This window comes from Podarcis tiliguerta, assembly GCF_965153285.1.
Source record: "Podarcis tiliguerta genome assembly, chromosome: 3".
Lineage (NCBI taxonomy): Eukaryota > Metazoa > Chordata > Lepidosauria > Squamata > Lacertidae > Podarcis > Podarcis tiliguerta.
The window spans coordinates 38,378,856-38,405,942 of record NC_139536.1 but is presented as its reverse complement, the minus strand read 5'-3'; the positions used below and the strand labels follow the sequence as shown (position 1 = coordinate 38,405,942).

At 42.9% G+C, this 27,087-nt stretch overlaps 2 protein-coding genes and 1 long non-coding RNA gene across 7 annotated transcripts in view; 2 read left to right on the top strand and 1 right to left on the bottom strand.

Moving 5' to 3' along the window:
- Positions 1-439: 439 nt before the first annotated feature.
- RSPH9 (radial spoke head component 9) lies at positions 440-18,589 on the top strand. Of its 3 annotated transcripts, none has more exons than XM_083434663.1 (5): positions 440-760; positions 2,446-2,605; positions 3,711-3,840; positions 4,606-4,752; positions 17,907-18,589. In XM_083434663.1, exons 1-5 carry the CDS (start codon positions 534-536, stop codon positions 18,065-18,067), a joined length of 825 nt encoding a protein of 274 aa, XP_083290789.1. In that variant the 5' UTR covers positions 440-533; the 3' UTR covers positions 18,068-18,589. The 3 variants fall into 3 exon arrangements, with proteins under 3 accessions (XP_083290789.1, XP_083290791.1, XP_083290790.1); XM_083434665.1 differs by having other exon boundaries at positions 442-760; positions 17,877-18,589; XM_083434664.1 differs by lacking the exon at positions 17,907-18,589 and adding an exon at positions 16,655-16,862 and having other exon boundaries at positions 442-760.
- An 823-nt stretch (positions 18,590-19,412) lies between these two features.
- LOC310674889 lies at positions 19,413-20,431 on the top strand. The gene is made up of 2 exons (XR_014509815.1): positions 19,413-20,101; positions 20,216-20,431. It is a non-coding gene; the product is annotated as an uncharacterized lncRNA (long non-coding RNA).
- Positions 20,373-27,087, bottom strand: part of MRPS18A (mitochondrial ribosomal protein S18A) — a 30,178-nt gene continuing 23,463 nt past the window's right edge. For all 3 annotated transcript variants that reach the window (XM_083434677.1, XM_083434675.1, XM_083434676.1), the window contains exon 6: positions 20,373-20,787. In XM_083434677.1, the coding sequence (XP_083290803.1) occupies positions 20,643-20,787 (145 nt within the window). In that variant the 3' untranslated portion in view covers positions 20,373-20,642. The remainder of the gene's footprint in view (positions 20,788-27,087) is intronic.

Genomic DNA, 27,087 nt, shown 5'->3' with positions numbered 1-27,087 from the left:
CCTCCATGGAAAACCTCGTACACTTCCTATGTTCCCCAAAGTGAAGAACATTTGTTTGTTCACCACTGCCATGCAGGGCTTCCTCTGGAGCAAGTGTGCATGGGAAACGTTATTATTCTGGGTGCTCTAGATATAGTCGTTGCTTTTTAACCAGGCAGCAATTCTTCAAGCAAAGCTTTCTGGCATGCCGGCGTCGCCGCGGTGAGATCGGAAAAGCTGCGCCGGTTGAACTTTTGCCCGCCGCGCTACTGTTTAAAGGGGAGGGCGCCAAGTCGAAGCGGGAACGCGTAGCAACAGCCTCAGCTTTCACTGCAAGCCCCGTTTCTAGGGCATTGGGCTCGTTGGCTATGAAAGGTTTTTGGCCGGCTGCGAGGGGGGCGGGGCGGGGCAAGATGAGAAGCTGCCTTCGAACGCCGAGGCCGACCTCTGACCTCACGTCCAACGCGGCGCCTTAGAGACGGTTGCCCGGCAACGGGACGCAAGCGTCGGGGCCTGCGCTCTCTGGTCCCCACCGCCACCCAAGCCCGGCGGCCATGGATGCTGAGACGCTGCCCTACGCGCTGGACCTGGTGGCGAGCAGCGGCGTGTGCCTGAGCCCGGAGAAGCGAGCGGCCCTGCGGAACTCGCTACTGCTGGTGCGCCGGGACTACCGCTTCGAGCAAGTCCGCCTGTGGGGTCGCATCCAGGGCACCCGAGGAGCCTACTACATCGCCGAGGGCGTGGGGCCCGACAGGGCGGGGGCCAGAAGCCGCCTCTACAGGTGGGCAGCTGGGCTGGCAGAAGATGGACTGCGGTGAAATAGGGCAGGTGAAATAGCGGGGAGGGAAGGGGGGGGGGAGAGAGCAGGTTGCCCGTCCTTGTCTCCCCTTTACTCCTGTACCTTTAATAGCTGCTTCCCAGGTAGAGGTTTGCACAGGTGCGCTGTTTTCTGAGAAGGGTTGCAAGATGCCCCCAAAGTGTCAGCTGTCAGACTTTTCAGCAGGTCAAGCTTCTCCCAGCAGCGCAGCACCACGCTAGAAACCCTAATCTCACAGTCATTGGTTCAAGCCCCACATTGGGTGAAAGATTGCAAGAGGTTGGACTAGATGATCCTCATGGTCCAACTCTACAATTCTTTGATTCTAATGGTGAGCCTAAGTTAATCACAGCTACTTTTAAAAATCCAGTCAAAACATTAAGTTCAAATCAATGGAGCAGAATTCAGGTTGCAAGGGGACAGTAATGTCTAGAAGCAGCAGCATCCTGATGCCTTATTAAAAAATGTGTTTGAGAGAGGGAGTGAGATTAATTTTAAATGGCAACATAGGCAGAGAGGGCAAGTTAAACTCTAAATGAAAGTTAACACTTGTGGAGCACTTCTGAGTGTTCAGAGCACTTTGCAGGCATTATCTATTATCTCCATATTGCAGACAAGGCGACTGAGGCTGAAAGAGTGACTTGGCTAAGGCCATCTAATGAGTTAATGGCATAGGCAAGAGGTGACCCATGAACATTACAGCGCAGTCCCTTAACAGTACATTCCTATTTAGAAAATAGTCTCACTGAGTTCAGTGTGTCATACTTCCAGGTACATTTGTACTGGATTGTAGTCTTAGTCACTATTTAAAACCATTTTCTTACTGGCAGTGGCCACTTTGGGGCATGGAGCCACAACACGAGGAAGCTGTTGTTTTTTTTAAAAAAAGTTGTTTTGCAAGGCAAAGGGCATGTTCAGCGAGAGGTTCATCTTTGGTCTTTTGCATGTCCCTGCTTTATATAGCACCCTAGCTTGGTAGGAATTCTGACCTGATCCTTTATGAGTTTGCTACTATCTGTTTTTTGGGACGCGGGTGGCGCTGTGGGTAATACCTCAGTGCCTAAGACTTGCCGATCGTATGGTCGGCAGTTCGAATCCCCACGGCAGGGTGAGCTCCCGTCTTTCGGTCCCAGCGCCTGCCCACCTAGCAGTTCGAAAGCACCCCTAAGTGCAAGTAGATAAATAGGTACCGCTTTATAGCGGGAAGGTAAACGGCATTTCCGTGTGCTGCGCTGGTGCTGGCTCGCCAGAGCAGCTTCGTCACGCTGGCCACGTGACCCGGACGTGTCTTCGGATGGCGCTGGCTCCCGGCCTCTTAAGTGAGATGAGCACACAACCCTAGAGTTGGACACGACTGGCCCGTACGGGCAGGGGTACCTTTACCTTTACCTTTACTATCTGTTTTAGTTTGGCCCTCAGATTTAGTAGCCATTCTGCCTTTCCTCCTACGTATCTCAAGTGGCTTCCCCACTCCTCCTTCACACATTGTGGTGCCATGAGGGGGCAGTTGGTTTTTATCTCTGCTTGCCACCTGTTCTCTTGCTTATTTCTGTGAGATCTTTCATTGGCCTTCAAATGTCTGAAAACATGAGGTTTTTTTGCCAATAAAAATATGTTTTACCCTTTTATTATGTATGTGTGAATGACAGCTTGAATTGTGTGGAATGGAGCCTTCTGCCACCTCCTAATGAGGAATTTACTGCACTGACTTCAGTGCTAAAGGGACGTTTCCAAGGGGACCCATCCTATGAATACGAACACTATGAGAAGAAAGAAGAAGGTGAGAGACCATATGAAGAGGAAGCAACAGTGAGTACATTGCAGCACCCCTGGGATCCCGTCACCTAATGCTCACAATATATTTTTTCACAATTTGCACTTGTGCTTTTTTGAAGTAAAACATTTTCCCTAGTTTTCTAGGTATGCAGAGCAATATGATATAATTATGACATAGGACTACTAACATTTTTGTGTTGCTTCATATATTTTTTTACTAGTGTAGAAATTTATTATTTGGAATTTTTAAAAATTAGGTACCAGAGATTTTAACTGGAATTTCTTATAAACCTTTCTTATCCATTTAACATATCTGGTCCTTGGAGCTCACTGGGCTTGGTGCAGGCAAAGTTAAAAGGCTTAACAGAAGCTTTTTATAAACACACACACAAACACACCTGCCCTCAGTTTCATACAGATATCACACAGGCAAATAAAGAAAAGATACAAAAGAGCTAATTCCTATGTTCCAAGGTTGGAATGGAAAGGTAGTAGAAGTTAGAGGTAGCAGTGGTGACCTGCTATCCTTTATCCACTCCAGCAATCCAGGTACATATTCACTAGAGTTTGTCAAGAGATTCATGCCAAGCTTCTTCTCCCTCTATCCCTTTTTATACAGTTCTTGTAAAACATTGAGGTTCCATAAAAAGTAATGTACCCCACTCCACTACCCTGCTAGTAATCTAGCCTTCCCTTTCCCTCCACATTTGACTTTGGCCTACACCCCAGATGTATTCCATATGTATGAGTTGAATATTCCAGCAAGTCTCTATATACTTATTTCCCACTTCTCTCTGTGTGTGTCTCATGTGGAACACATACATACATGTGCTGAGTACCTTCTCAGTTGAACCCTAATCTCACTTTCCTGTACTCCTTACAGCTGGTCCCTCTTTTCCTAATCTTGCTGTAACCTAACTGTAGGCTGTTTTGACGGACTTATTGTGTGTGTATTAAATCAGCATCTGTCTTAAGCCCCAATGCCATATAATGAAAATAAATGTTTTGGCTTACGTTTCTCCTATGATAGATGAAGGGAATATATATTTTAAGTTTGTAGGTGCATGATTCTGTTCCAGTTTTCATTCTAGTATGTAAAACTAAGGTGGCTTTTCTTAATGTTTGCTTTTTTCTAAAGAACTTGATCAAGGAAGAAGTTCGTCTTGTATCTGCAATAGATCAGATAGATAAAGCAGTGGGTATTGTTCCACGGGGTGCCTATATAAAGTCACCACTGGGACCTGTGCATGAAAACAGAAACTTTGAAGGTAAGTCATAACTGTGTCTTTGAACACAAAAGTCGCCACAAACAGTTATATCTTCCATGTTTGACTTGGTGGCAAGGGTCTCTGCTGCTACAGTGAGCTGAGGGGAAATAAGGGGATGCACACATCGGCATAAATTAAAACACTAGAAATACTTAACTAACTGAATCACTTTGATTCTGCCCTCCCTAACCTAGTCCTGCCTCCGCCCCCAAATCCTGGCTATGCCCATGGATGCACAACCAGAACTCTTAATTGTTTCTTCTTGGGGCAACGACAGCACTAAAGTAGGAAAAACCATATTTCAGTTCATTTTTTGCACTCATGATCTTGAGTCTTGCTAGTCATGTGAGGAAATGTTACTATGCATGACAGTGTAAAGCATCCTGTCCCTCATGTGGAGGACCTTAATCATAGTAGATGTATGACAAGCCTTGTACATTGGACAACATAGGCCTATCTGGAACGACTTTGATTTTGGAGCTACCTATCTCATGATCCTGTAGTGCTTTTGATTATGGTGCTGGTTTGAAGAATGCTTCCTTTGATTTCAGGGCTCAGTTTAGATTGCAGCCACTACCAATAGTTCTTGGTTCTTGGTTCAAAGTGGGCTGAATAAAAGTAACTGGAAGACTACCTATTTCTGGAGGTCTCTGTCTACTTCTGTTGGTTCATTTAGTGTCATCAGCACATAGATGCTTCATAAGTCTATTAGATAGTGAGCTTGTAGTAAATTGAAAGATGGCAAAGTTCTTATTAACCCAACAGGTCTGTCTTTGGTGGAGGCTAAAAAATTAAGCTCCTATTTCCATTTCACTGAGCCTGTAAATTTGAAGAACAAAACTCTCCTGGAGAAAGCTGACCTGGACCCTGCCATTGACTTCCTCGATTCACTTGAACATGATATTCCTAAAGGTAGGGAAGATGTGACATTCCAAATGCAAAATGAAAATAGTGTTGTGAAGCTTTCATATCCACTTAAGAAGTGCTATCTGCTTTTTCACTGTGTAATAATAACAATAAGCATTTATATGGAGCTTCTTAGTGCTTAGAGAACACTTGTTTCAACCCACTGCAGGTTTGTAGGTCTACAATTCCCATACTGTAGACTGTGGGAAGGACTCTGAGCATGATGGCAGTTTACCTAAGGCCATGTAGCTTTTTCATGACTAAGTTGAGCTCATAATTTCCACTCTTGTTGGTGTGTGTGCATAAAAAAAAGATGTATGGCCTTCCTTTCAATACAATAATTTTCAAAGTGGAGAACAATCTAAATACAGCAATAAAGCACACACACACAAAAGCATGAACCCCATAAGCAGAGCTGCTAAACCCAAATAAAATCAGATTAGGCACACCAAATAGCAAAGGCTGCCCCAAAACTAACATGCCACATTCTTTCTCATAGCAAAACATGATACATATAATTTGTGCATGGTCTGGTTTCTTCAGATATACCAACCTTTCCAGTGGCAGGATAAAACACATAAAAAACAAAATGAGCTGTTGCATCCTTTCACTGGGTAGCTTTGTCTGTGTCTTGTGTCAGCACCCTGTTCTGCTTGAACTTTCTGTGTTTTCTCTTCATTAAAAGGGGCTTGCAGCAGCCAGTGTCCTGGTGGGCGAGATAAGGCTACTCAGAGATAGGAACATTTTTATGTGGTTTGAAGTATTTTGCAAGACCATTTCCACCCAATATTGCCTCTTATCTAAATGGGGTCTTGTTAACTCTAACCTTGTATCCTGGGCAGTCTAAGTTCAAACTTTTCTTTGATAACTCTTTTACCTTGGCAGGAGAAAATGTTTAGGAAATGGAGGAATACACTCATTATTAAATGTGAATATCTTAGCCCCTAAGCGCAATGAAAACAATTAATGTAGCTCTTATTGTTTTCTAATTTATGCTGTTTTACAGCTCCCTCCTTAAAATACTTTTTGCTTCCATATAAACATAACAGAATTACCAGAACTGAATACAGATTGCTCTTTTGTACAAATATGATCCTTTATTATCTGCAAATTGAACATGTCAGCCCTTCTGAAGTTTCCTAACCCCTCATCAACACAAACGTTATTACCTCTCCTACTTTCACACATTTCTTTTGCATCCTATATGCTGTTCTTGAGTTCTCATCCTCTTAATCTCTTCTCCATTCCACACTGCTCAGTATGTTGAATTAAACTATTCCATATTGTGTATCCAATGCATCTCCTTCACCTCTAGCTACTCTACACAAACTCTGTTGGAAGTATCTAGAGGTGAAGGAGATGAGCACCACAGACTCTAAATACTTCCAACAGAGTTTGTGTAGAAAAGGGTGTATTAGAGTCTGTGATGCTCAGACTAGGATTTGGTTTGTAGCTTAGAACCCTTTTTATCATGAATTTTTATATCTTTCACATAAAAATCTTTGCTGATTTTGTTACTGTAGTTAGGGCTAACGGTGTTTGTGCTCAGCCATTATTTCAAACAAGAAGTCAAAAGGAAACAACAAAAATTACATGAGTTAGTTTTGTATATAATACCCCCCCCCCACCTTTATGGCAAGTATTAGTGAACTTCTCACAGCCAATTTGCTTTTCAAAGTCATTAATCTGTTACCTTTACTTCATGAGCAGAGTAGCATGTGGCATGGCTCCTTCCTATCAGTAGGGTGGCCATTTGTCCTACTTTAGAGAGTGTAGCCCTCTGTTTGTAGGGCTGTAAAGTACAAGTCCTGAATAAAGATAAAGAGCTTTAAGAGGAGACAGCAGGGTCTTTGAAGTTGCTCATCTGCATTCAGTAGACTGAGCATGCAGACAGGTTACCTGGTCACAGTCTTGCTCTCTGCTCTGGTGAGAGGTATTGTATTTCTGTTTGAAATATTTCTAAATCTGCATTGTACTTCTAAATTGCTATATGCAAATCTATGGTGCCACCTTTATTTTGGCGATGCATGTGGTTTTTGTACTTATCAAACTCTGTGGTTCCGTGACATGGGGAACCAACATGGAAGCTGCAAAGTAAGGGCTTCTACACTCAATATGTTATATAAATAGCAGTGTTTGAGAATGGTGAATGAGCTTTCCCGTTCCAGTGCCAGAAAGTAGCAATAGCACTTGAAGCAGCTTGGCTGGTCAGTAAATGCTATAAATTTGATATGGCTTCCAAGGGGTTCCTATCAAAAAATGTTTCGGAACTGCTGAATTGGATGAAGCATTGTACAGAATTTGAGAATGGGAAGCTGGAGTGAGAGAGGGAGAATATTTGTGCTGTGATCTGCATGACTGCATTCAGAACAGCAGTTAATTCATCCTGCTAAATACTGAGTTTTATAAATTTGTAACACAAGGTGGCATCCAAATACAGAAATGTCTAAATAAATTCCACATTAATGCATGAAAATATCCCCCCAATATCACAATGCCAGTGTAATTACAAAAAATTCTGCTCATGCTTACTCTACAGAAGTGACAGGAAAGTATAGGTTTGACATTAGATTAGAAGCAGCTGCAAAAGAGAGGACTTTGAAGCAAGTGACAATGGGATAGTTACTCATATGTCTGTGAAAATGTGTAAGGCATGCCTCACAATACAGTGGTACCTCCGGAGCCCTGTTCGCATCCAGAAGCGAATGCAACCTGCGTCTGCGTGTGTGCGGGTCATGATTCGCCGCTTCTGCGCATGCGCATGCCATCATTATGACCGTCTGTGCATGCACGAGTGCTGAAACCCGGAAGTAACGCGCTCCGTTACTTCTGAGTCGCCACATTGCGCAACCCAAAAATACTTATCCTGAAGCTACTTCAACCTGAGGTATGACTGTAGAGCTATGAACTCTGAAATACTAGAAGAGGTTTTAACAAACAGGCTTGCTATAAATTTTATTATTTTTCAGTTACAGCAGATCACTTCATCTGAGCCTAAGCAGTTGCTCTAGTTTTGTGTGGTATACTGTATTTTCTGCTCCATAAGACACACTTTTTTCCTCCTAAAAAGTGAGGGGAAATATCTGTGCGTCTTATGGAGCGAATGTGTGGTCCCTGGAGCCGAATCGTCCAAGTGTGGCTCGCGCCGTTGCCCTGCCCTCCCAGGTTGCCAGTAGCCTCCCCTTTCCCCTGAAGTCCCAGGAAAGTTTGGGAGTGGCGGGCAGGCTGTGCACCGCTGCCTCGCACTCCCGGGCCGCTCTCTTTGTCTGATTCTAGAACAGAGATCTGATTTTAATCTTGAGCTCTCAATCTTGCATTTATAGAAATTATGTTGAGTTGTGTGATTCTTGAATTGGCCCCTAATTGGCCCTCACACATTTATGGGCATTTAAGATGAACAGAAATATAGCTCATATTATGACTATAATATACCACAGCTACGAAATGTATATCACGAGCCAGAGCCCCAACTTCTTCCAACTCTCTCCCCAAAATAACTGATGATGGTGCTCATTGTGTCTGATTACCAGGAGTTACTATTAGGTCTTATTATACTATATTATACTTCCCTCACTGCTTCTGAGAACTATCTGTATCAGAACTATCCAACACCGGTTTCCTTTGTAGGGTTGAACTTTATCGGTACAGCATTTAATGGGGCTTTAGTATTGGGCGATGGGGCCTCTCTGTGCAAGTGCTTGGAGAAAATCCTCCAGGTTTTATGTTAGTGCTTTAATAGATGCAAAAGCCCCAGGTGCTGGGAGGATTGAAGCTAAGAGACATGAACCTGTTTTATATCCAGGCATTAGCACAACTAATTTATTCCCTTTCACAGTCCCCCGCTCCCCCTGAAGTGATTAATCCCCTATCAAGCTCTGTCTCCAGCTATTCAAGAAGCCTGAGTCTGTAGGGTTTTTTGGTTTTTTTTAACAGCCCCTCGCCAGCAAGCAGACTGTAAGGCAGCCTGTTATCGGTGTGTGGTGGAGGTGGTTTGAAGACAAATGGCTGCCTATCTCCCAAGTGGCCTTGCAAAACCCAACAAAGTGCTATGCTGTGCTGGCCACCTACTTTCCCCCAGCCTCCTCTCCCTGCTAACGTTTCACAGATGTGACCTGAGCCCTCCTCTTTCATAGCTTAACACTAAGCAGCACCTCCACAGCCTTGTGAAAACTCTGAGCCCGAGAGCACTTTACCTCGCAGCCTGCCAAGAGCCACATGGGGACAAGACCTTTCAAGCTGCTTTTCTGAAATCCAAACTAAGAAGTTTATAATGGATGAGGGGGAAGTAATGGTGTCGGAGAGAAAATGATGTTACCAAGAAGGCACAGAGAGGGGGGGAGTCTGGTGGTGCTTCTCTAGTCTGTTCTTCAGTGGGGAAGGGCAGCTTTGAGAACTTGTGGGTTCAAAAGATAACAGCAGTACAGCCTTTGGAGCTTATGCAACATGGCAGAACAGGCATAGGCAACATTTGGCCCCCCAGATGTTTTGGCCTACAACTCCCATGATCCCTAGCTAACAGGACCAGTGGTCAGAGGTCATGGGAATTGTAGTCCGAAATTGTAGTCCGAAGGTTGCCCATGTCTGTGGTAGAACAATCCAGGAAGCAGCCATGCAGTGAAATGAGTTGCTGAAGTATATGCTTAACCTTCTGGAGGATAAATGACTCCCCAGACTGTGTGGATAAGTTAATCTGGTCAAATGGCCAAGTTAGCAGGTAATTTGCTTGTGCGTTAATACTATTTTAGCATTGGGCTGCTGTACCAGCCACCTTCCAGTAGGAGACACTGTGGGGTCAGCCTCAGTAGGAAGAACAGAAACCCTAATCAAGTAATATGAGAAAAGTTTGGACTCTTTAGTGAAGTGAAGACAGAGAAACCAGACTGTGTGTGGTATATGCTGACCTCTTGAACTGTGGATATGGAGAGGAGACTATCAGCCCTGCTAGAGTTCGCACAACTTTCAGGAGGCTATATTGCTTTCCCTTAGTACCAGCATCTTATGTGTGTTCAGCTCAGGGTCTCCCATGATTTTCCCTATCAAAGGCCACACACTAGGCCTGTTCGTGCCAAGAATGTGTGTCTGTATTGACACTTTTGGAGTCTGATGTTGCTACTCCTACACTGATCATAGGGTGTTCCCTCAAGGTGTGACCTTTTCTTTGGAACTGATCCTTATGAGACAATTGTAACATGAACAAGAGCCAGTTAGAATTGCTGCTTTTGACTTTCTGACCACCCACAATTTGCCCAAATTATTGGAACTATGCCTATATCTCTTCAGCTTTGGTTCTGTATGTAATAAACTGTCATACTGGATTTTTGGGTTCAAATTGTCAAGTACTTCAGGGGTCTGGTGTATCAAGAAATCTTGGCTACTCTTCGTGAAGGAGACTGTTCATTGTTTCTGAGGTGGTTTTACCATCCCAGAGCAAACAAGGACAGGGGAGCTGAGAGTCTGTCGTGTCATTCCAGGGCATGTAATTATAGGCTTTTAATTTTACTTTTTGAAAGGGAGAAAAACATTTTCTCCCTTCAATATGTGACTTAGTTCCTGCTTCATATCTTTTCTTTCAGTTTTGTTATAGGGCTCTTGATTCTGCGTTAATAGCTGCTGAAGCCTTGAGACAGAACCAGGTTATATTTAATACATAAATCAGATATGGTCTAAATCTTGTTCTAGGGACTGATGAGCCTTAATGGAAGTAAAACCCTACCGCAAGAGGCCATTTTTTAGGAAACCAGAAGAAAATTCAGTATAGTCAGACTTTGTAAAGCTCTATCTGCAACTATCTGGTGCAGGTTGCTTTGGGAAAGGAGACATATCCCAGTTTCCCTTTGTAAATGAGGGGGGATAGGTAAATGTATAGGTCTTCTTTATGAATGAACTGTATGCAAAAACAACTTCAAAGCATGACAGTGAAAATTTCATGCAAGCTGAGAAATAAGGATACAAAGCCCCCCCCCCCCCCCGTTTTCATAGCTAATCCTTTTTAAAGTTGACGTTAGGGATTCACTGTTTCATAGCTCCCAGCTAGCTACCTGTGTGCTCCATTTAGTAGTGGATGGTCTGAATATTTCTGAATACCCACTGATTGACTTTTAGAAAGTAGTTTCTCCTTGGCTGTTCTTAATATTTGTGATGAAGAACTCTTATAGTTGAGCCAGATGTTGAGATCTCAGTGATGGTCATCCTCAGAACTGCCAGTGCTCTTTTTGCATGCTGAAGAACTTTTTTTTTATTACCTGATGCAGAGTCTACCAGGCTGAACCTTCACAATTTGTGCAAATGTTGGAAGAATTTTTCATTGTCACTGTCAGAGCATGATGCCTATCCCAGAATTAAATTGTTATCCTACCATGTGTCCCAAAGCATGCCATGGTCAATACAGGATATAGTGGTTTTGAATCCAAATTACAGATGTTATCAAGTTGCATTATTGGAAACTGCAGCAACAAAAATAAGTGCAGACAATAAACTGCCGGTGGATAGTAATGGAGATTCACTAATTTGAACAACTAAGTAAGAGAAGCCTTTGGAAACTGTCATGAGGGTTTTTTTATTTGTTATTTTTGTCCTGCTTTGTATGCTATTTATGAATTGGTAGCTTAATTTGCACATTGTATGTCTGTTTCAGACATGTCCCTCTTATTTGTACTGTATGCAATGACCTATGGCAACAAGCAAACATTTATTGTACCAACAGAACATGGGTGCCTTAGTCTTTGAGGTCAGCATGAAAATTTCAGTTTATATCTAGCATATTTGCAAGTTGTTTTGGCATTGTATTCAGCAATGCATTATTCTATTGCAATAGTACCTGACAGAGATCACTGTTACTAGATTGGAAAGCTGAGATGAGAGATAAGAGATGGTACATGGAGAACAGTAATGCAAAAGACAGCTTCAGTGTGACTCATTGGGTAATTTTTAGATATAGACATGGAAGACCTTGTTTCAAATCAAAGTTCATCTATGGACTCATGCGTTCAGTTTCTATCCACAAAGTAGGAAAAATAATAATCTACTTAACAGGATGAAAGTAAATGCTTTGAAGTAAGTCATTCTATACATCTGAAATGAATAATAAAAATTAATCATGTACTCTGGCATGATGTAAAGGAAATAAAAGGAGCAGCCATCTTATGAGCATAGGTCTATGCTTTCTGGACGGGGCTGCCATACCACCACCCTGCCCCTCCTTTTTTATTTCTGATGGTGAGAAAGGAGAGGTTGGGGTCAAGTTTATGTACATGATACAAACCGGATAAGCTGTAATGAAATTCCCATCAAAAGCCTACCCACATTGACCTAGGGCATTGCTTTCCCCTTGTTGTGGGAAAAGGTTCTCAATCCACATCCTTCTCCCTGCTGTGTGTGTTGAATTATTAGTTGGAGGACTAATTGCCCTTGTTCAGGTTTGCCTCCTGCCCCAGCTTTTTTGGAGTGTGGCCAATTAAGGTGCTTCTGCCCCAGCACTCTTGTCACATTTCATCTCATTTCAGTTTTGATCCCTGTAGTTCTGGAACTAATCTTTATATGTTTCCCATACATGTGCACTTCCTCCTACCAGAATTGCTGTTTTTTGTTTTAAAAAGTTATTCCCTTCTTAATAAATACTGAATTTGTACAATTCTATCCATACTCATCTCAACAAAGTCTATCATATGTGTGATTCAGATGTAACGGGAAACCATGGTTTCTTATAACTCCCATGAGCTGCAGCAAGCTTTGATCTGTGTGCTCCCTTCTCCTCTTGCATGCCAGAAGGGAACAGAAGTTGCAACTAACTTCTAATTTTAAACTAACCAGTTTTCTGCAGTGTCCACAGTTGGGGTAACTGATTTGCCTAAACCGGGGTGGGAATCCATTTTCAGCCTGAGGGCCACGTGTGAATGGCTTGTATAGGTACCCCTCCCTCCTTCATCCAGGAAGCAAGATGTATCGCCACAGTTCAAGAACAGGGACAAGCACTTGCAGAGGGATGGGGCTTGGAGTAGGCAAGCAACTGCTGGAGGGCTGAATAAAGAGGACTGGAAGGCTGCATTCAGCCATGGGTGTGAGGAACATAAGAAGCCATCTTACACTGAGTCTGACCACTGGTCTATTTTCCACAGTATTATCTACACCAGGGTTTCCAAACTTGGATCTCCAGCTGTTTTTGGCCTAATGTTTAATGTTGGCAAGAACATGTTGGGGGAAATGGGAGTAGTTAAAAATCAAAGTGCAACTGTATATATGGATGTGAGAGAAGTGATGTAGTTAATTCCGTTGCAGTTGTTTTAGCAGGACAACAAGGAGCAGAAAAGGATGTATGCGAACACAGCCATAGCCATACGATGCTTTGTGAATAGATATAGATATAATAGAGATATAATAGAGGTGTCACTGTTTTTGTTTCCCTAATGCGGCCTTTTGGAACAGGCAGCTTTTACGAACCTTGAAAACTGCTTCTTCCCATCCCCACCCCTGTTCTTTGAAATACATCCAAAACAGGAGTGTTATGGAAGAGTAGATTTGAAGTGGATCAGCTCTGTTGTTTTAAGGGCCTCTCTTTTTACAGTTAGTAGATCAAGCGTCTCCATTGCCTGCATATCATAGAGGGCCCAGGTCAGAGCCCAGACAGACATGGGGGATGAGAGTGCATACAGTGGCAGGCTGGAGAGAAAGCAGAAGCCGAGGGGAGGGAGGTTGACGTTTAAAACACAGGCACTAGGGTCCTGGCAGTTGACAGAGGGCCATCGAGGAGTCAGTGGCTGGTTGAGCAGACAAGCTTTCGGAGCAGTGTCTTGTTTGGAAAATGGTTAAGCTCCTCCTCAGCATTCCCACCCGTATTTGGCAGGGTGAAGGTTGCAGCCTGCTCCAGAGGGGGAATGGGAAGCTCCAGATCTTCATCCAAAGGATATTTTTCCCAGGCTCTTTCCTCCCACACAGACCTGACAGGCAGTTTTTTTCAGTCCAGACAGTATTTGGCTTAAGCTAGTTCTGGCGGGTGCAGCTTAAAAAGCAAATTATGGGGTTTATAGTTATTTGAAAAAATAACATAGTAACTGTGCAAAGCTTTTCTCATGAACGTGCCATATGCCGGATCTCTGATCCTTAGTGAATGTCATCTTCACTGCTGCTGAAATACTGTTGGAGCCACACCTCCTTGTGCCTCAGCTGGTGTCTTGTGCTTGCTGCTACGTGCTGAGCTCTGCCCACCAAAGTTTCTGACTGGGATATTGACAACAGAGGCAAGAAACCTTCAACCATAGAGAACATTTATGTGCTTATTTAAAATAAAAGTTGTGCGGCTACAGGAAATAAAGGAAGCATTAATTTTGGTCATAATCCAGCTAAATTGTGATTAAGTCTTTTTGAAAGTTGCAACTCACTCGTTCCTTTGGTTTCATTGGAAATGCAGTACAATCTTACAAATGTTTATTTGGAAGTAAGCCCCACTGTGTTCAGTGAGGTTTCCTCCTGATTAAGCCCAATCCTAAACATAAAAGTAAAAGGTAAAGGTACCCCTGCCCGTACGGGCCAGTCGTGTCCAACTCTAGGGTTGTGCACCCATCTCACTTAAGAGGCCGGGGGCCAGCGCTGTCCGGAGACACTTCCGGGTCACGTGGCCAGCGTGACGAAGCTGCTCTGGCGAGCCAGCACCAGCGCAGCACACGGAAACGCTGTTTACCTTCCCGCTATAAAGCGGTACCTATTTATCTACTTGCACTTAAGGGTGCTTTCGAACTGCTAGGTGGGCAGGAGCTGGGACCGAAAGACGGGAGCTCACCCCGCCGCGGGGATTCGAACCGCCGACCATGTGATCGGCAAGCCCTAGGTGTTGAGGTTTTACCCACAGCGCCACCCGTGTCCCAATCCTAAACATACCAGGGAGTAAACCTCACTGAATGCAGTGGAACTTAATCCTGCAAAAACATGCATAGCATTATGCTCTCAGTCATGCTTAATTTTTTTTGTTAACTCATTATGAGAACAAGATACATTATGTAGCATTAGTTGACAATTCTGTTACATCCTAGGGTATGAGTTTCTATTGTACATAACACCATAAAAGCTACCTGAGATTCTACTGTATGTAATGGAACATAATTTTGAATCCGAATTTAATACTTCGTTTTCTTATAGGATAATTTATGTCTTGCACCTTCTGCCCTAAAAAAGGCCATCAGATAGATCTCCCAATTATTCTGTTAGAACAGCCATGCTACTAAACCCCTAGTCATTTACTGTACTACGCTGCAAGGGTTGTTTTTTACCTGCCTGCCTGCTTTTTTTTTTTTTTTTTTTACTAAAGTCCTCTTGTGAATAAAAAGCAAGTAAAAAATAATAATAACTAGCAGGCTAGAGGAAGCATAGCAGCTACCATACTTCCTCCTCTACTCCCCATTGGTCTGTCTATTTTCTCCCCTGCTCCATTACTAGAGATCCTCATAGGAAAGGGCTCTTTTTTCTTTTTCATAGCAAAGGGCAATTGGGAGCCAGCTCCAGCTTCTGTCTCCATTTGCTGGAGCGTATCATGGCCTCAAATAGCAGGCACAGACAGAGCTGGCTCAATGAGACTTGTGCAGAAGCTGACCGGGCTGGCGAAGCAGGGACCTTGCTTCATCAGCCTGATCACTTGCCTTGAAAAAATTCCATGCATTTGCCTCTGTGAAATTCCTGGGCGCCAATGGTGATCAGATGAATGGTTAATACAATTCTGTATTAAAAACAATAATCCTGCCTTGCAAAATTACAGACAAGAACTCAAAAAAATCATTGTCTTCCAGGAGTTGCATTGAATTGAGGCCTTTAGTGCTTTTAGCACCCCAGCTTTGTGTTTTGCTATGTAATTTTGTGTAACAAAATAGGTAAGAGGTTCCGTGAATAAATTGCACCTTAATTCACAGCCTGATCTCATCATGGAAGAAATTTTATAGAATTGAGAACGTAGCACAAATGTTCCCAATTTTGCCTCGTGAAGCAATGTGTTGATTACAACTAAAATGGTGGCGTGCGCAGAGAGTGACTCATTTGGGATAGTCCGAGTCTCAATTCGGCTGCTCAAAACAGGAGAAATGGGACATTGTGGTGGGTCTGAAGTTGGATTGGCAGGTAACAAGGGGAAAAGCAGTGCTCTTTTACGCAGTCCTCTTGTTGGAAAGGCAGCTGCTTTGTGCAACAGCTGCAATTTCTGAATGGCCTTTAATGGCAGTCCCAAAGAGGATGTCCCAAGGAAAGTGTGTCAAGGAAATCAGTATAGGAAAATATGGCTTGCTGGCTGGGGTTGTGCTGGAGAAGATGCATCAAATTGGCCTTCAGAAAAGAAAGGAGAGCACCCCTGCCCATTGCTGCTCTTCCGAGTGTCTCTGATATTTATCTTAAAGCTAAGTTGGGATAATGTATGTAGCTAACACACCTTTCAGTCTTCTTGCTTCCTTTTCTTTTGCTATATGAACTACTTGTAGCATCAAGCATTTGCCAAAGCTGACAAGCAGCTTTTCTGAATTAGCTCTGTCATCAAGTGAGGATTATCATCTGTGAGTCTTTTTCCTTTCATTGCAGTATTTTGATGGTTTTAGGTTACTGTCTCCCCCAAACATCTTCTAGCCTCATGGAACCAAATCTGCTTTAATACTCTTGCTTCTCAGGCTGTCATTTCAGGAACTGAAATACTCAGCAAGCCATTGAGCAGCTGATTATAGTAGAAAGTTCATTTTCACATTGTCTCTTAACCTTCTCAGCAGCACCAAAGCATAATTAATATTGAAGCTAATCCCTTTACTGCCCCAGTGCACACTTCCTCCAAAGGTGGAGGCAAATTAAGACTCCCAAGGAAAATTAACTCTTCTATAAACTACTTCCGAGCTGGAAGCTCTGTTAAGTTTCTCTGTCATTCACTTTCCTCTTGCTTTCTTTTCCTTAGCTTGTCCATTGGCCAAATTTCCTTCCTGATACAGGCAATCGGAAAATGTGTCCCAAAGTTGCATTTTAGCCTCAGGATAATAGTCTCTCAAGTCCCAAATCAAAACATAGAAGGTGCATTGATTTCAGTTGGTCTATGCAGTTTATGACTAATGTTGGCTATTGACAATTAGGGTAGCTAGCCCACATGTAGTCTTGCTTCAGGTGGAGAACACACACACAAACACAAACTGGATGAAGAGCTGCATGCTTAGTCACTGCCCCTAAAATGCCTCATGCAGTAGCTGGGGTTCACACTTATCAATGGAGTTGGGGGAAAATGAACAGCTATTGGCTCCCATTTCCTAAACAATTTGGTATTATCAATCTGTCTGGAGCTGCACATAGTTTTGAGTATCAGCAACTTTGCATGTAGAAACTTTCATTTATTAATTTATACTATGTTTTTATACATGCTGGAAGCTGTCCAGAGTGGCTGGGGCAACCCAGTCAGACGGGCAGGGTACAAATAAATTATTATTAAGCCAATGTGCACCTCATGCTGCTGGTGGTTGGCCCTGAAGGCTTTTGCCACTAGAAATCAAATAGGCTGTAAGGTGCAATGCTTGTCCTTTTGGAGCTTCTCTTTGGAATAAATCTAGCTGATTACTGTACACCTTCCTGATATTATGGGAAGAGCCTTAGCTCAATGGTAACCTGTTCTGCATGCAGACGGTCCTGCCTTCAATCAGACATCCCTAGGTAAGGCTGGGAAAAGACTCTAGGTTGTATCCAACTAAGTCTTACTAAGAGAGAATCACGGCAAGTCTTAGAATGAAAAGGCAGAGCACAGAATCCTAGAATTGCAAGATAAGTCATCTAGAGAGGTTACTTACCTATGCTGTTATAATAGAGAAGCTTAATGTCGCTCATTAGCAGACCTTGCTTATGTCTTAATGATAAAAAGGTTATTGTATGATAACTGGATCTTACTAGCATTATTTGCTTGTTATTTTGTGGACCTGGGACCTCATGCTGGAGTTAACACGCTTCACATACAAAGGTAGCAGCTACATGAGGGGGTAATACACAGTTACATTGGTCTGTTTACTTGTGTGATTAACTGAGCCAAGAATACAGTAGTCTGTACTACAGCTAAGTCAAGTTTGTTCTAGTGCCAGTGTTCACTGAACACATATGATCCTAGTTTGGCTTATCACAGAAAAGCTGTCTTTGTCAATTAGGATGAAATCCAGCATCCTATTCTTATGCAGGGTCCTGGAGCATCCAGTTTGAGAGGGGAGGCAGAGTGGTAGTACTACGAAGTTTGCTCTGGCCTGGACTCACATTCTACCATGTCCCCAATACTAAACAACATGGCTACATCTACTTTGGCAACGCAGAGAAGAACCTGGACCTGCCCTTCATGCTATGAATAACAGCACGAGGCTGAAAATGGAAGAGATGCCTTGTACTAATTTTGTATTTGAAACTGGGTATGTATTTTTGCTTTAATAGATCAGCATGGAATCAGTCTAATGTGTTAGTGAGACCATATTTTAAAACATTAAGTAGAGCAGCTGTGTGCCATCTAACCTGTAAGCTAGCTGTATGTCATCTACTCTTTCCCTCTAAATTATAAGTCAGTCTCCTTAGAATGCAGCAAGACCAGTACCAGAAGCATTATTGTTGGTTCACTTTTGGTTTACTTTGTATTTATGTACTTAAACACTGATTTGGCAGGGTTTGTTTGTTTGTTTTGGTAATACTGATTTATTCTGCATTTGTTGAATTGTTGATTTTTGTCATTTGAATTTACTAACATGTTCTGTAATTTGTATGTTTGTATTTTCAGTGTTTTGATTTTTTTGAATGTTTGGTGTGAGCTGCACAGCTCATTGTGGAAAAGCAGCATATAAGTAAACTAAATCATCAGTAAACACCTCTTGATAAATTACCATATGCACTTGCCATATGTACTCATTCCCTGCAGGGCTCATATTCTGCCTCCATTACTTTACAAAGGAACTAGAAATAAGAGACCTCCTGGGATTAGGAAATCAGGAATCCTAATTGTTGGTTTGCTATCCAGGCACATAAGCTATGTAAACACAGAAAATGAAATTGTTTTGTGGTATAAAGTGTTACAGATGGTTATGCATAGTCTACAAGTCTAGTAGGACACACGAGTGATTTCTGGTTTGACTATTTGCTCTGGACTCCAACATTTCCTTTAATTATGCACACTTTCTAAACACACATCACTTTTCCAATTGCACCAACAAAATCAGGCTGTAGTACAATCATTCTTCGTGTACAGTACTTCAGAACTTGATACTTTATGGACATTATTTTTGCTTTAAGTATACATTATATTGGGCTGACTGCACATATTCACAGATTCCATAAGTTGCATGTATTTCTGAGATGTAATTGTGTGTGAAAATGAAGTTTAGAATGTACAGGTCCTCTCTAGAAGGTTTCATTTGCAGCATAAAGGTAAAGGTAAAGGTACCCCTGCCCGTACGGGCCAGTCTTGCCAGACTCTAGGGTTGTGCGCTCATCTCACTCTATAGGCCGGGAGCCAGCGCTGTCCGCAGACACTTCCAGGTCACGTGACAAGCTGCATCTGGCGAGCCGGCGCAGCACATGGAACGCCGTTTACCTTCCCGCTGGTAAGCGGTCCCTATTTATCTACTTGCACCCAGGGGTGCTTTCGAACTGCTAGGTTGGCAAGCGCTGGGACTGAACGACCCCGCCGCGGGGATTATTTATTGCAGCATAAAAAAGCCATTACAAAAATACCATTCTCTCCAGAGGCTCCTTTAGGAATGTTGCTGTGTCTGATGACTTTGGCTAATAGTTCAGGTAGGGGGGGATTACTGCGAGCTGGTAGATCTAATAGATTGCTGGCCAGTGCCTCAAAATAGTGGCTGCAATAAAACAAGCATTAGAGCTGAGCAGCAGAAAGAATTAAGCATATTTTTTTTGACCCAGAGCATTTCCCCAGCATAGAAACTGAGGTAGCCTTTAGAGGAAGTGACAACTACAGTTGTGTGATACTAGTTGCCTCACTTCTATCCAGGCTTTCCCCCATATTCACCATTTAAGGCTCCCTTGTGCATGTTTCCCAGCAACCTGGCTATAGCAATACTCCCCCAGTCTACCCCATCACCTTGAAATATTCAAAATTTTACAGGACAAAAAGTATGCAAATCATAGGCTACAGATGAAAGGTGGCATACAAATAAGTAATAATAATCACAACTGAGCAAAGTTGTTTGATTTTGTCTATACTGGTTGCAGGCTGTACTGTTCCCAGAATCTCCTTTTGGTTTCACAAATATTAATCTCATTTTTGTCCTCAAAATCATAAGTTTCTCTCTCAAGGCTAAAGTGGACCTATATAACTGATCAGAAGATTGAAGCTGAATGTGTATTTATTGCATCTGTGGGGAACTACTTTGCGGTAAATATTCTTCCTAAGTTTACACATGCACTCCTGTAGGATTTTTTTTGGGGGGGGGGACGGGAACAGGACAATGGGATTTTTATTCTGCTTTAATTGTCTTCCTCCCATCAGCATCATGAGCAGTAAAAGACACCAGCTATTGATGTCAATTAAGGACATCACTACAGAAGGGGGGAAATCCACTTGAGCAGCGAGTTACAAATACTTTCTCTATTGTACGCGTGCAAGAGGTAGAAGCTACCCAAAGAACTGAAACAGTACACGGCACTAGGAGTTGACTCAAGAGTTTAATTGGGATTTAAATAAAGGAAAAAGTTTTCTTATCCTGAAGCAACTTCTATTGCATTATCTTTCAGTTAAATGACAATTCTACTTAGCCATTAAGTTGCCTCTTTCCTGAAAATTCCTGTATGCTTCCAGAGGAAAAATGTTCATTTGGCTCTTTCCAGAGCACCAGACATAAAAATACCTGTAATGGATTGACAAATACTGAGCCACAACTACTGTAATTTGCTGCCAACACTAGCTGTATACCATCCTAGTGGTTAAAACGAAGAGGTTTTGACCCATAAGTAACATTATCACGGAGTATAGGGTGCGATATAGGCATGGGAACCTTGCACCACTTGTGTCCCTTGTTCCAAATGGGCCGCACGGATTTGATAGAGTATCGGGTAAGGTACCTGTGAAGAGAAGCAGAAAAGAGGTCATGAGTGACTCACAATTGAGAAAAGGTCTGACACCCAGGGGTTCTCACTTTCATTTGTACAAGAGTGAATGCTGGGGCACTATGAAGCATAGTGCAATAATCTTGGTGTCTTATTCTAATGGGTTTTTGACAAAAAGAAACTGAACATCTTGGAGCAAGTGGGCTGCATCTCTTAGTTGTGACAGCGGGTGCAACTCACTGAAGCTGCGCATACCCAGAGCTGCTTGACTTGGCAAGGACCAGTGTAGCTTATGACAGGATAAATGCAGCTCCTGTTCCCCTTCCCTACTAGCTGTTGTTATACAAGACCGGCTTGGGGCATGTACAGTGTTTCTGAATCATGATCACTCACCCTCTTCTCCATTTCAATATTTAAAATAGATCAGACACAGATACAGACTTAAGCCTCTGGCAGGTTCCAATTCTGACTGGCTATAGCTGGATGTCAGGTTTTTTTGACTGCATCAAAGGCCAGTTTCAAATGTATTCCTCCCGTTTCATCTTTTTGGGAAGACCCCAAGCTCTACAGAGTCATAAGCTGCAGGCACAAGACAACTACATAATAGGCCAGATTCATTAGAGAGTCTCCAAAGGAATTAAGTCTATTTTCCTAAGAAACTAGGTTAAGTTTTCTTTCTGCTTGGGAATAAGAATTTGGCAGGAGAACGTATTTTCACACATGCCTATAAGAGACTATAGTGAGACTCTTGTAGGATTCCGTTTGATTTGCTGGTGTTGGAAACAGAATCTGCAAAACAAAGAGGTGCAGCTCGAAAACTGATGTTATATGAGTCTGGTTGGCAGTGTGTGTCAACACCCTGGAAGCAGCATTCTGCACCAATTTCAGCCTCCATTTTCAAGGGCAGTCCCACATATAGCTGAATGCAGGCACTCCTAGTCATTGTAGCCACCTGGCCTCCAAGTATAAAGGTAGATCAAGGAGTGATCTACTCTTTCAAGGGGAGTGTAACCCTATCCAGAACAGATTGTCTTTACAACTTCTGGACCCCAGAACAGAAGTCCCCCATTGCTATTGGAAATTGTCCTGGAACATTACCACTGTAATACTGAGCCTCCAATGCCCAACCCTCAGAGCTGTTTCAAGAGGTCAATTGTATCAAAGGCAGCTGAGAAATCAAAGAGAATCAACAGGGTTGCACTCTACTTGTCTCTTCCCCAACAAAGGTGAACAGTTAGGGCTACCAAGAAAGTCTTGGCACTAATTCCAGCCGTGAATCCAATCCAGTCTGAAATGGATCTAGAAAATGTGTCCTCCAAGCATGTGTGAAGCTGAGCCACCACCACCGTCTCCAGAACCCTGCCACAAAAGGGGATGTTAGCAACTGGGTGAGTTGTCCAACACTTCAGGGTGCAGAAAGGGCCTCTTAAGCAGGGAGCAACCTCTGCCCAACCATTTAAAACAGCCTGACACATCAACTCAGGAGGCATTTACCACTACCAGGACCCACCCTCTGGCTAGCTTTTGTTAGTCCTGACTGGCAAGCCAAATACACTCAAGCAGCTTTCTCAAGTTCTCAGGCTGCAAATACATGGTGGTTGAGATCATTTTTACCATAAGCAACTAGTATTTTGGTTTTCAATCTACATTAACACAATTGTCATTTATTTGCAAAACATTCTATACCACCAACCTTTTTTAAAAAGGTGGTAAACAACATGAAAGCCAACAATAAAATTGCATAAAATACAGAATACTTCCTAAATCAATAGATCAGCCAAATGAATCAAAACAGGAGGGAAAGCCATGCTGTAAATGGTGTGGGGGTGCTGGTCTATCAGCATGGTGGTGGAGAACTACTGTTCTTCAGTGAAAGCACAGTTGGGATTGGGGGAGAAGAGGAAGCAGACTAGGTTCTTCTGTAGTCTTGCAAGAGCACTAAAGCACTAAAAACATGGCCACAGTGTAATCTGCACCACTAGACCTTGGCTCAGTCCAAAACTGGAACTGCTCTGCTTCTTTTCTGAAAAAAATGCAACACTGCTGAGCGCACAACTCTCTGGTGAGCAGTAACATGGTCTTATGACCCCAGTATGGTTTCCATCCCTGTGGTTTGATCATCCTGTCTTCGTTGCACCATGCAAATTTAGATGTTAAGTGCTCTGGGCAGATCCTAGTGTAATTTATTTGATCAGTGAAGTGCCGAGCAAGCATTGGGGGCCTGTAAAATGGTAATGAAATCTCAACAACACCAAGCAGTTATGGAACATACAAAAACCTCTCACATTAATCCAGCATTTTTCACAACAAAGGATCCCAAAGAGCTTTTCAAACCAAGTGAAAAAACAGACTGCATTCTGCATTCAACACTGTCAAGCTTCAGAAACAAAACAGCTTCCAAAGTGAAGCTCAGCAATAACCCTCTATCCTCAGCACATGGCAGTAGCTAGTATTACAGGTCCATTAGTGCAGAAGCCACTTCAGGTACAAGTCAAAAAGATCAGCAGCAAGGAATTAGCAGAAGTATTTTATGCTTTATGCAAAAGGAGCACCAATTAATTTTTTTTTAAATCAGCCCAACGCATTAACTCAAACCAGCCTTTGTGCTCTACTGGTATTTCATTGAAAGTGGGTAAATTTGTTTTACCTGAAGGCCAAACATGAATTTATTTCCCCCAAAGGCACTCAAGGTGGCCTACACAGTTCTCTCTCCCCATTTTATTGCTGCAACAACCCCGTAGGTAGATTATGCTGAGAGTGAGTGACTGGCCCAAGGTCACCCAGTGAGCTTCATGGCTGAGTGGGCATTTGAATCCTGATCTCCCATGGTCATAAACCCAACACACTAACCACTGCACAACACTGGCTCTCCACTGGATTATAAATAAAATCCAGTGGAGACACTGCCTGTTCACTGTAACGGTTGAGGAGGATACCAATGTAACCTGCCAAACAACTTTTATAGGCATTTAATGGAGGAAAGGAGGCTCCTTTGATAATAAATGATCTCACTGGAAGAGGAAATCTGGAGGTACACAAGCAATGAGAGGTAGTTATGTTGAAGTCAATGGCTTAAGACATCCCTCCATTTTCAATTAGAGCCTTGGGAGGCACACACTCCAATTCTGGGAAGGAAAAGGGATTTAGCAAAGGCCAAATTTTAAAGCTTTTATTGTTTTTCTTAAGCAGGTTAATCCAACTCTCTGGTCCAGGCCTGTGGCTTCTTTTGTGAACAGCAAGCCGACTGGGGGCTTTTCACTGTTAGCTGAAACAGACTTTTGGACATATGCCCTTCACGGAACACACTTTACTTTTACTACTTCAAACATGCTTTGTCCAAAACTAAAAAATGCCCCTGTTTATTTACTCCTTTTAACGTTGATGATTTGGCACGGGAGAAAAACAAGCATTTCCCTCAGGCTGGAGGCAGTCTCTTCTACGCCAAACATTCCCTCTTTGCCTAACCCCATTTCACTTTGGTGAAACTAATTTTCTGCAGAGGAATAAGGTTTCCACATGTCCCTAATTTCCAAATACAGTCATCAGTGGTACACTTGGCAATAAGAGAGATACTACAGTTCCTTTATCTCTTCTTTTCAAAAATTTAAGCCAAGCAACACCAGAGAAATCCAGGTTGATATTGTGGGCGTTTATTTTGGACAAAATCCCAAGGTGAGGCTTTTCCTTAAACAGGGAAAAGTGAGGTTACAGGGAACCAGGCAGAGGGCCTTCTCGGTAGTGGCGCCTACCCTGTGGAACGCCCTCCCATCAGATGTCAAGGGAATAAACAACTACAGTGGTACCTTGAGTTACAAACGCCTCAGGTCACGAAAGCTTCAGATTACAAACTCTGTGATCCTGTTGATCCTAAATTGTCTAGCATCCATTGACCTTCAAAAAGCATGCTGCAATTACTTTCTATTGTTTTCAGAGAAGCACAGCACAATATACAAATGTACATTAGTACATCCACCGATACAATGAGTATTACTTTTACCATCTACAGCAATTATGAATTTAACTTCATGCAAGTAAAATAGCTAGGCAGCAGTTGTTAGAATGTTGGTCTAAGATCTGGAAGACCAGGGTTCAAACCTCCACTTGCCTATGAAGCTCACAGGCTATTCTTGGACCAGTCACCATGTCTCAGTTATAAGCCCATCATAATACAACTACAACTGATCAGATACTATGTCGAAACTGAAGAACATAAACATGTGAAAGCTTGCTAATAGTTGCCAAATTGATTCTGGTACAAAAGTGTTTACCCCTCCCCTCCTCCCCGTGTCAATTTTTATGAATGGCTCAACAAGGCTTGAAACATTATAATGGCATTAACATATAGTTGGTCTGCACCAACGTAGATGAACACAACAAAAACAGTTTCAGTGGCCTAGAACAAGGATTCCCAAACTGCAGTTTGTGAACCACTGGTGGTCTGAGCTTCATTCAGGTGACCCACAGCCTGTCTGTACAAAAAAATTTAAAATCATAAAGCACCTATTACAGTGAATTAAAATTAGAGGGGCCACTAGGGGCGCATCAGAAGATGGCTGACAATAACATCTCTCCGACCCACACGAGGTAATTTGGAGGCTGTGATGGGAGTAAATAGCCTCCCTACCCCCCCCCCAGGATTGGGGGGCGGGCTGCCCTTGCCTGCTGTGCCCTATACCACCCCCGAATTTGTGGGGATGGGGGCACTAGGCAAAATGCCCTTCTGTGGATATCGGCGCTCCTGGACGCTGCCTCTGATCCGCGCCTCTAGCTGCAAGAACTTCAAAAGAAACGATTAGGATGTAGCGAATGCACATATTTCAAGGAAGGAGGGGGAGTAAAGACTGCTAACAGAAGAGATCTCTGATAAACAAGACGAGTCGGAAGAACAAGAATTAACCAGATGAAGGTAGCAGATTCTGTTGTTAATGATTTGTTATGCAAAGAAGTCCTTCTTTTTGTCGGTCCTGAATTTCAACACTTTGGGTTCATCCATTTTTGCCACCAGGGCACAAGCAAGGAATGATGAGCACTTGTCAGGATCAGAGGGAAACCCCGCCCCTCTGCCTCCCTTCTATAGCTCTGAGCTGGAAGCAGAGGTATGTTGGCTTGCTCTATCTACCTCCATTCCTGAAGTGTGTAACAGGGAGAATGCTCTGAGCCCATAGTGCAAACCAACACACCATCCTCTCCAGCCTGGAGCCGAGGATGGTAGGCAGAGGCTTGTTACTGCTGTGTACTTGCACCTGCCAAGTGCAGAGCAAAAACAATCTCAGGCTTCTGCCACAACTTTGGAATAGGGAGGGGATGGAATTCATCAACCTTCACTGGAGGAAACCTTGGACTCATCTCAGTCTCCAGAGCCTGGTTAAACACTCAGCATTGTGAATGGTGAGGGAGACTGTCAAACCCCATGAAAGTGAGAAGCAGAGCTGTATGCTGAGCTCCTTGGAAGTAAGGTGTGATATAAAATAAACTTATGGTATCTCACTACAAAACTTTAAATGACCTCAATCTGAGGTTTCATGTAGATGGTAATTCTCTGTGAACATCTGGCTGCAAGATGTGTGTGGTTTGGGAGTTCTGGTTTGGGGGCTGGTGCTTGAACGTTATAGCTTGCATTATAGATACAGCCTGAACTTATCGTCATTTGGTCCTTTCCATTTCAGAATCACTTTTCTTGTTTTCAAGCAGATCATTTACCCCCAAGCCCAGTTGGTTGGTCAGTGCCATCTGATATCAGCCAGCTTCTTCCCACTGTCCCATGAGAGAGAACTCCAAGCCTTTGTACAGTCAGGGCACCAGGCCAGACAAGGACAGCTCAATGGGTTACTTATCTCTTTGCTTAGGGGGAACAATGAAAAGAATTTTGAGGGGGAATTGGGCATGGAGAGTGGCCTTCAGGTTAAAGTAACCATTTACCCATTACATGTAAAGCAGAATTTCCCATGAAGTCACACACTCTGTATGCCTGACTTTCCATTCTGAGAGAATAAAAAGAAAAAGAAGAAGAAAAAAACCCCCCTCTTCCTGTCCTATTATGAGGTGGTAAGATGGAAAATTCTGAATGCTTGTGTGAATGAAATAAAGGATCTGAGACACACAAACTCTAGTGGGAGAAATTTATCAGTTCTGATATTTTTCAGGTAGCACTGCAAGCTGCTCTCACAAGATCTGAACATGTTCAATATATAGTCTATAATGTTTTTAGACAACCATTTCTCATGAACTGTTATTTCTGATTAAGCTTTTTATGCCTTCTTCTCTCAGTACATATAAAGAAAAGGGAGCAGGGATACATCTTCCTACTGAACAATT

Bases quoted from the DNA above. Each gene is read 5' to 3' on its own strand.
- RSPH9 (XM_083434663.1), top strand. From the start codon at position 534: ATGGATGCTGAGACGCTGCCCTACGCGCTGGACCTGGTGGCGAGCAGC. The intron at 761-2,445 runs GTGGGCAGCTGG...TGTGAATGACAG, and splicing joins GCCAGAAGCCGCCTCTACAG to CTTGAATTGTGTGGAATGGA. The intron at 2,606-3,710 runs GTGAGTACATTG...TTTTTTCTAAAG, and splicing joins CATATGAAGAGGAAGCAACA to AACTTGATCAAGGAAGAAGT.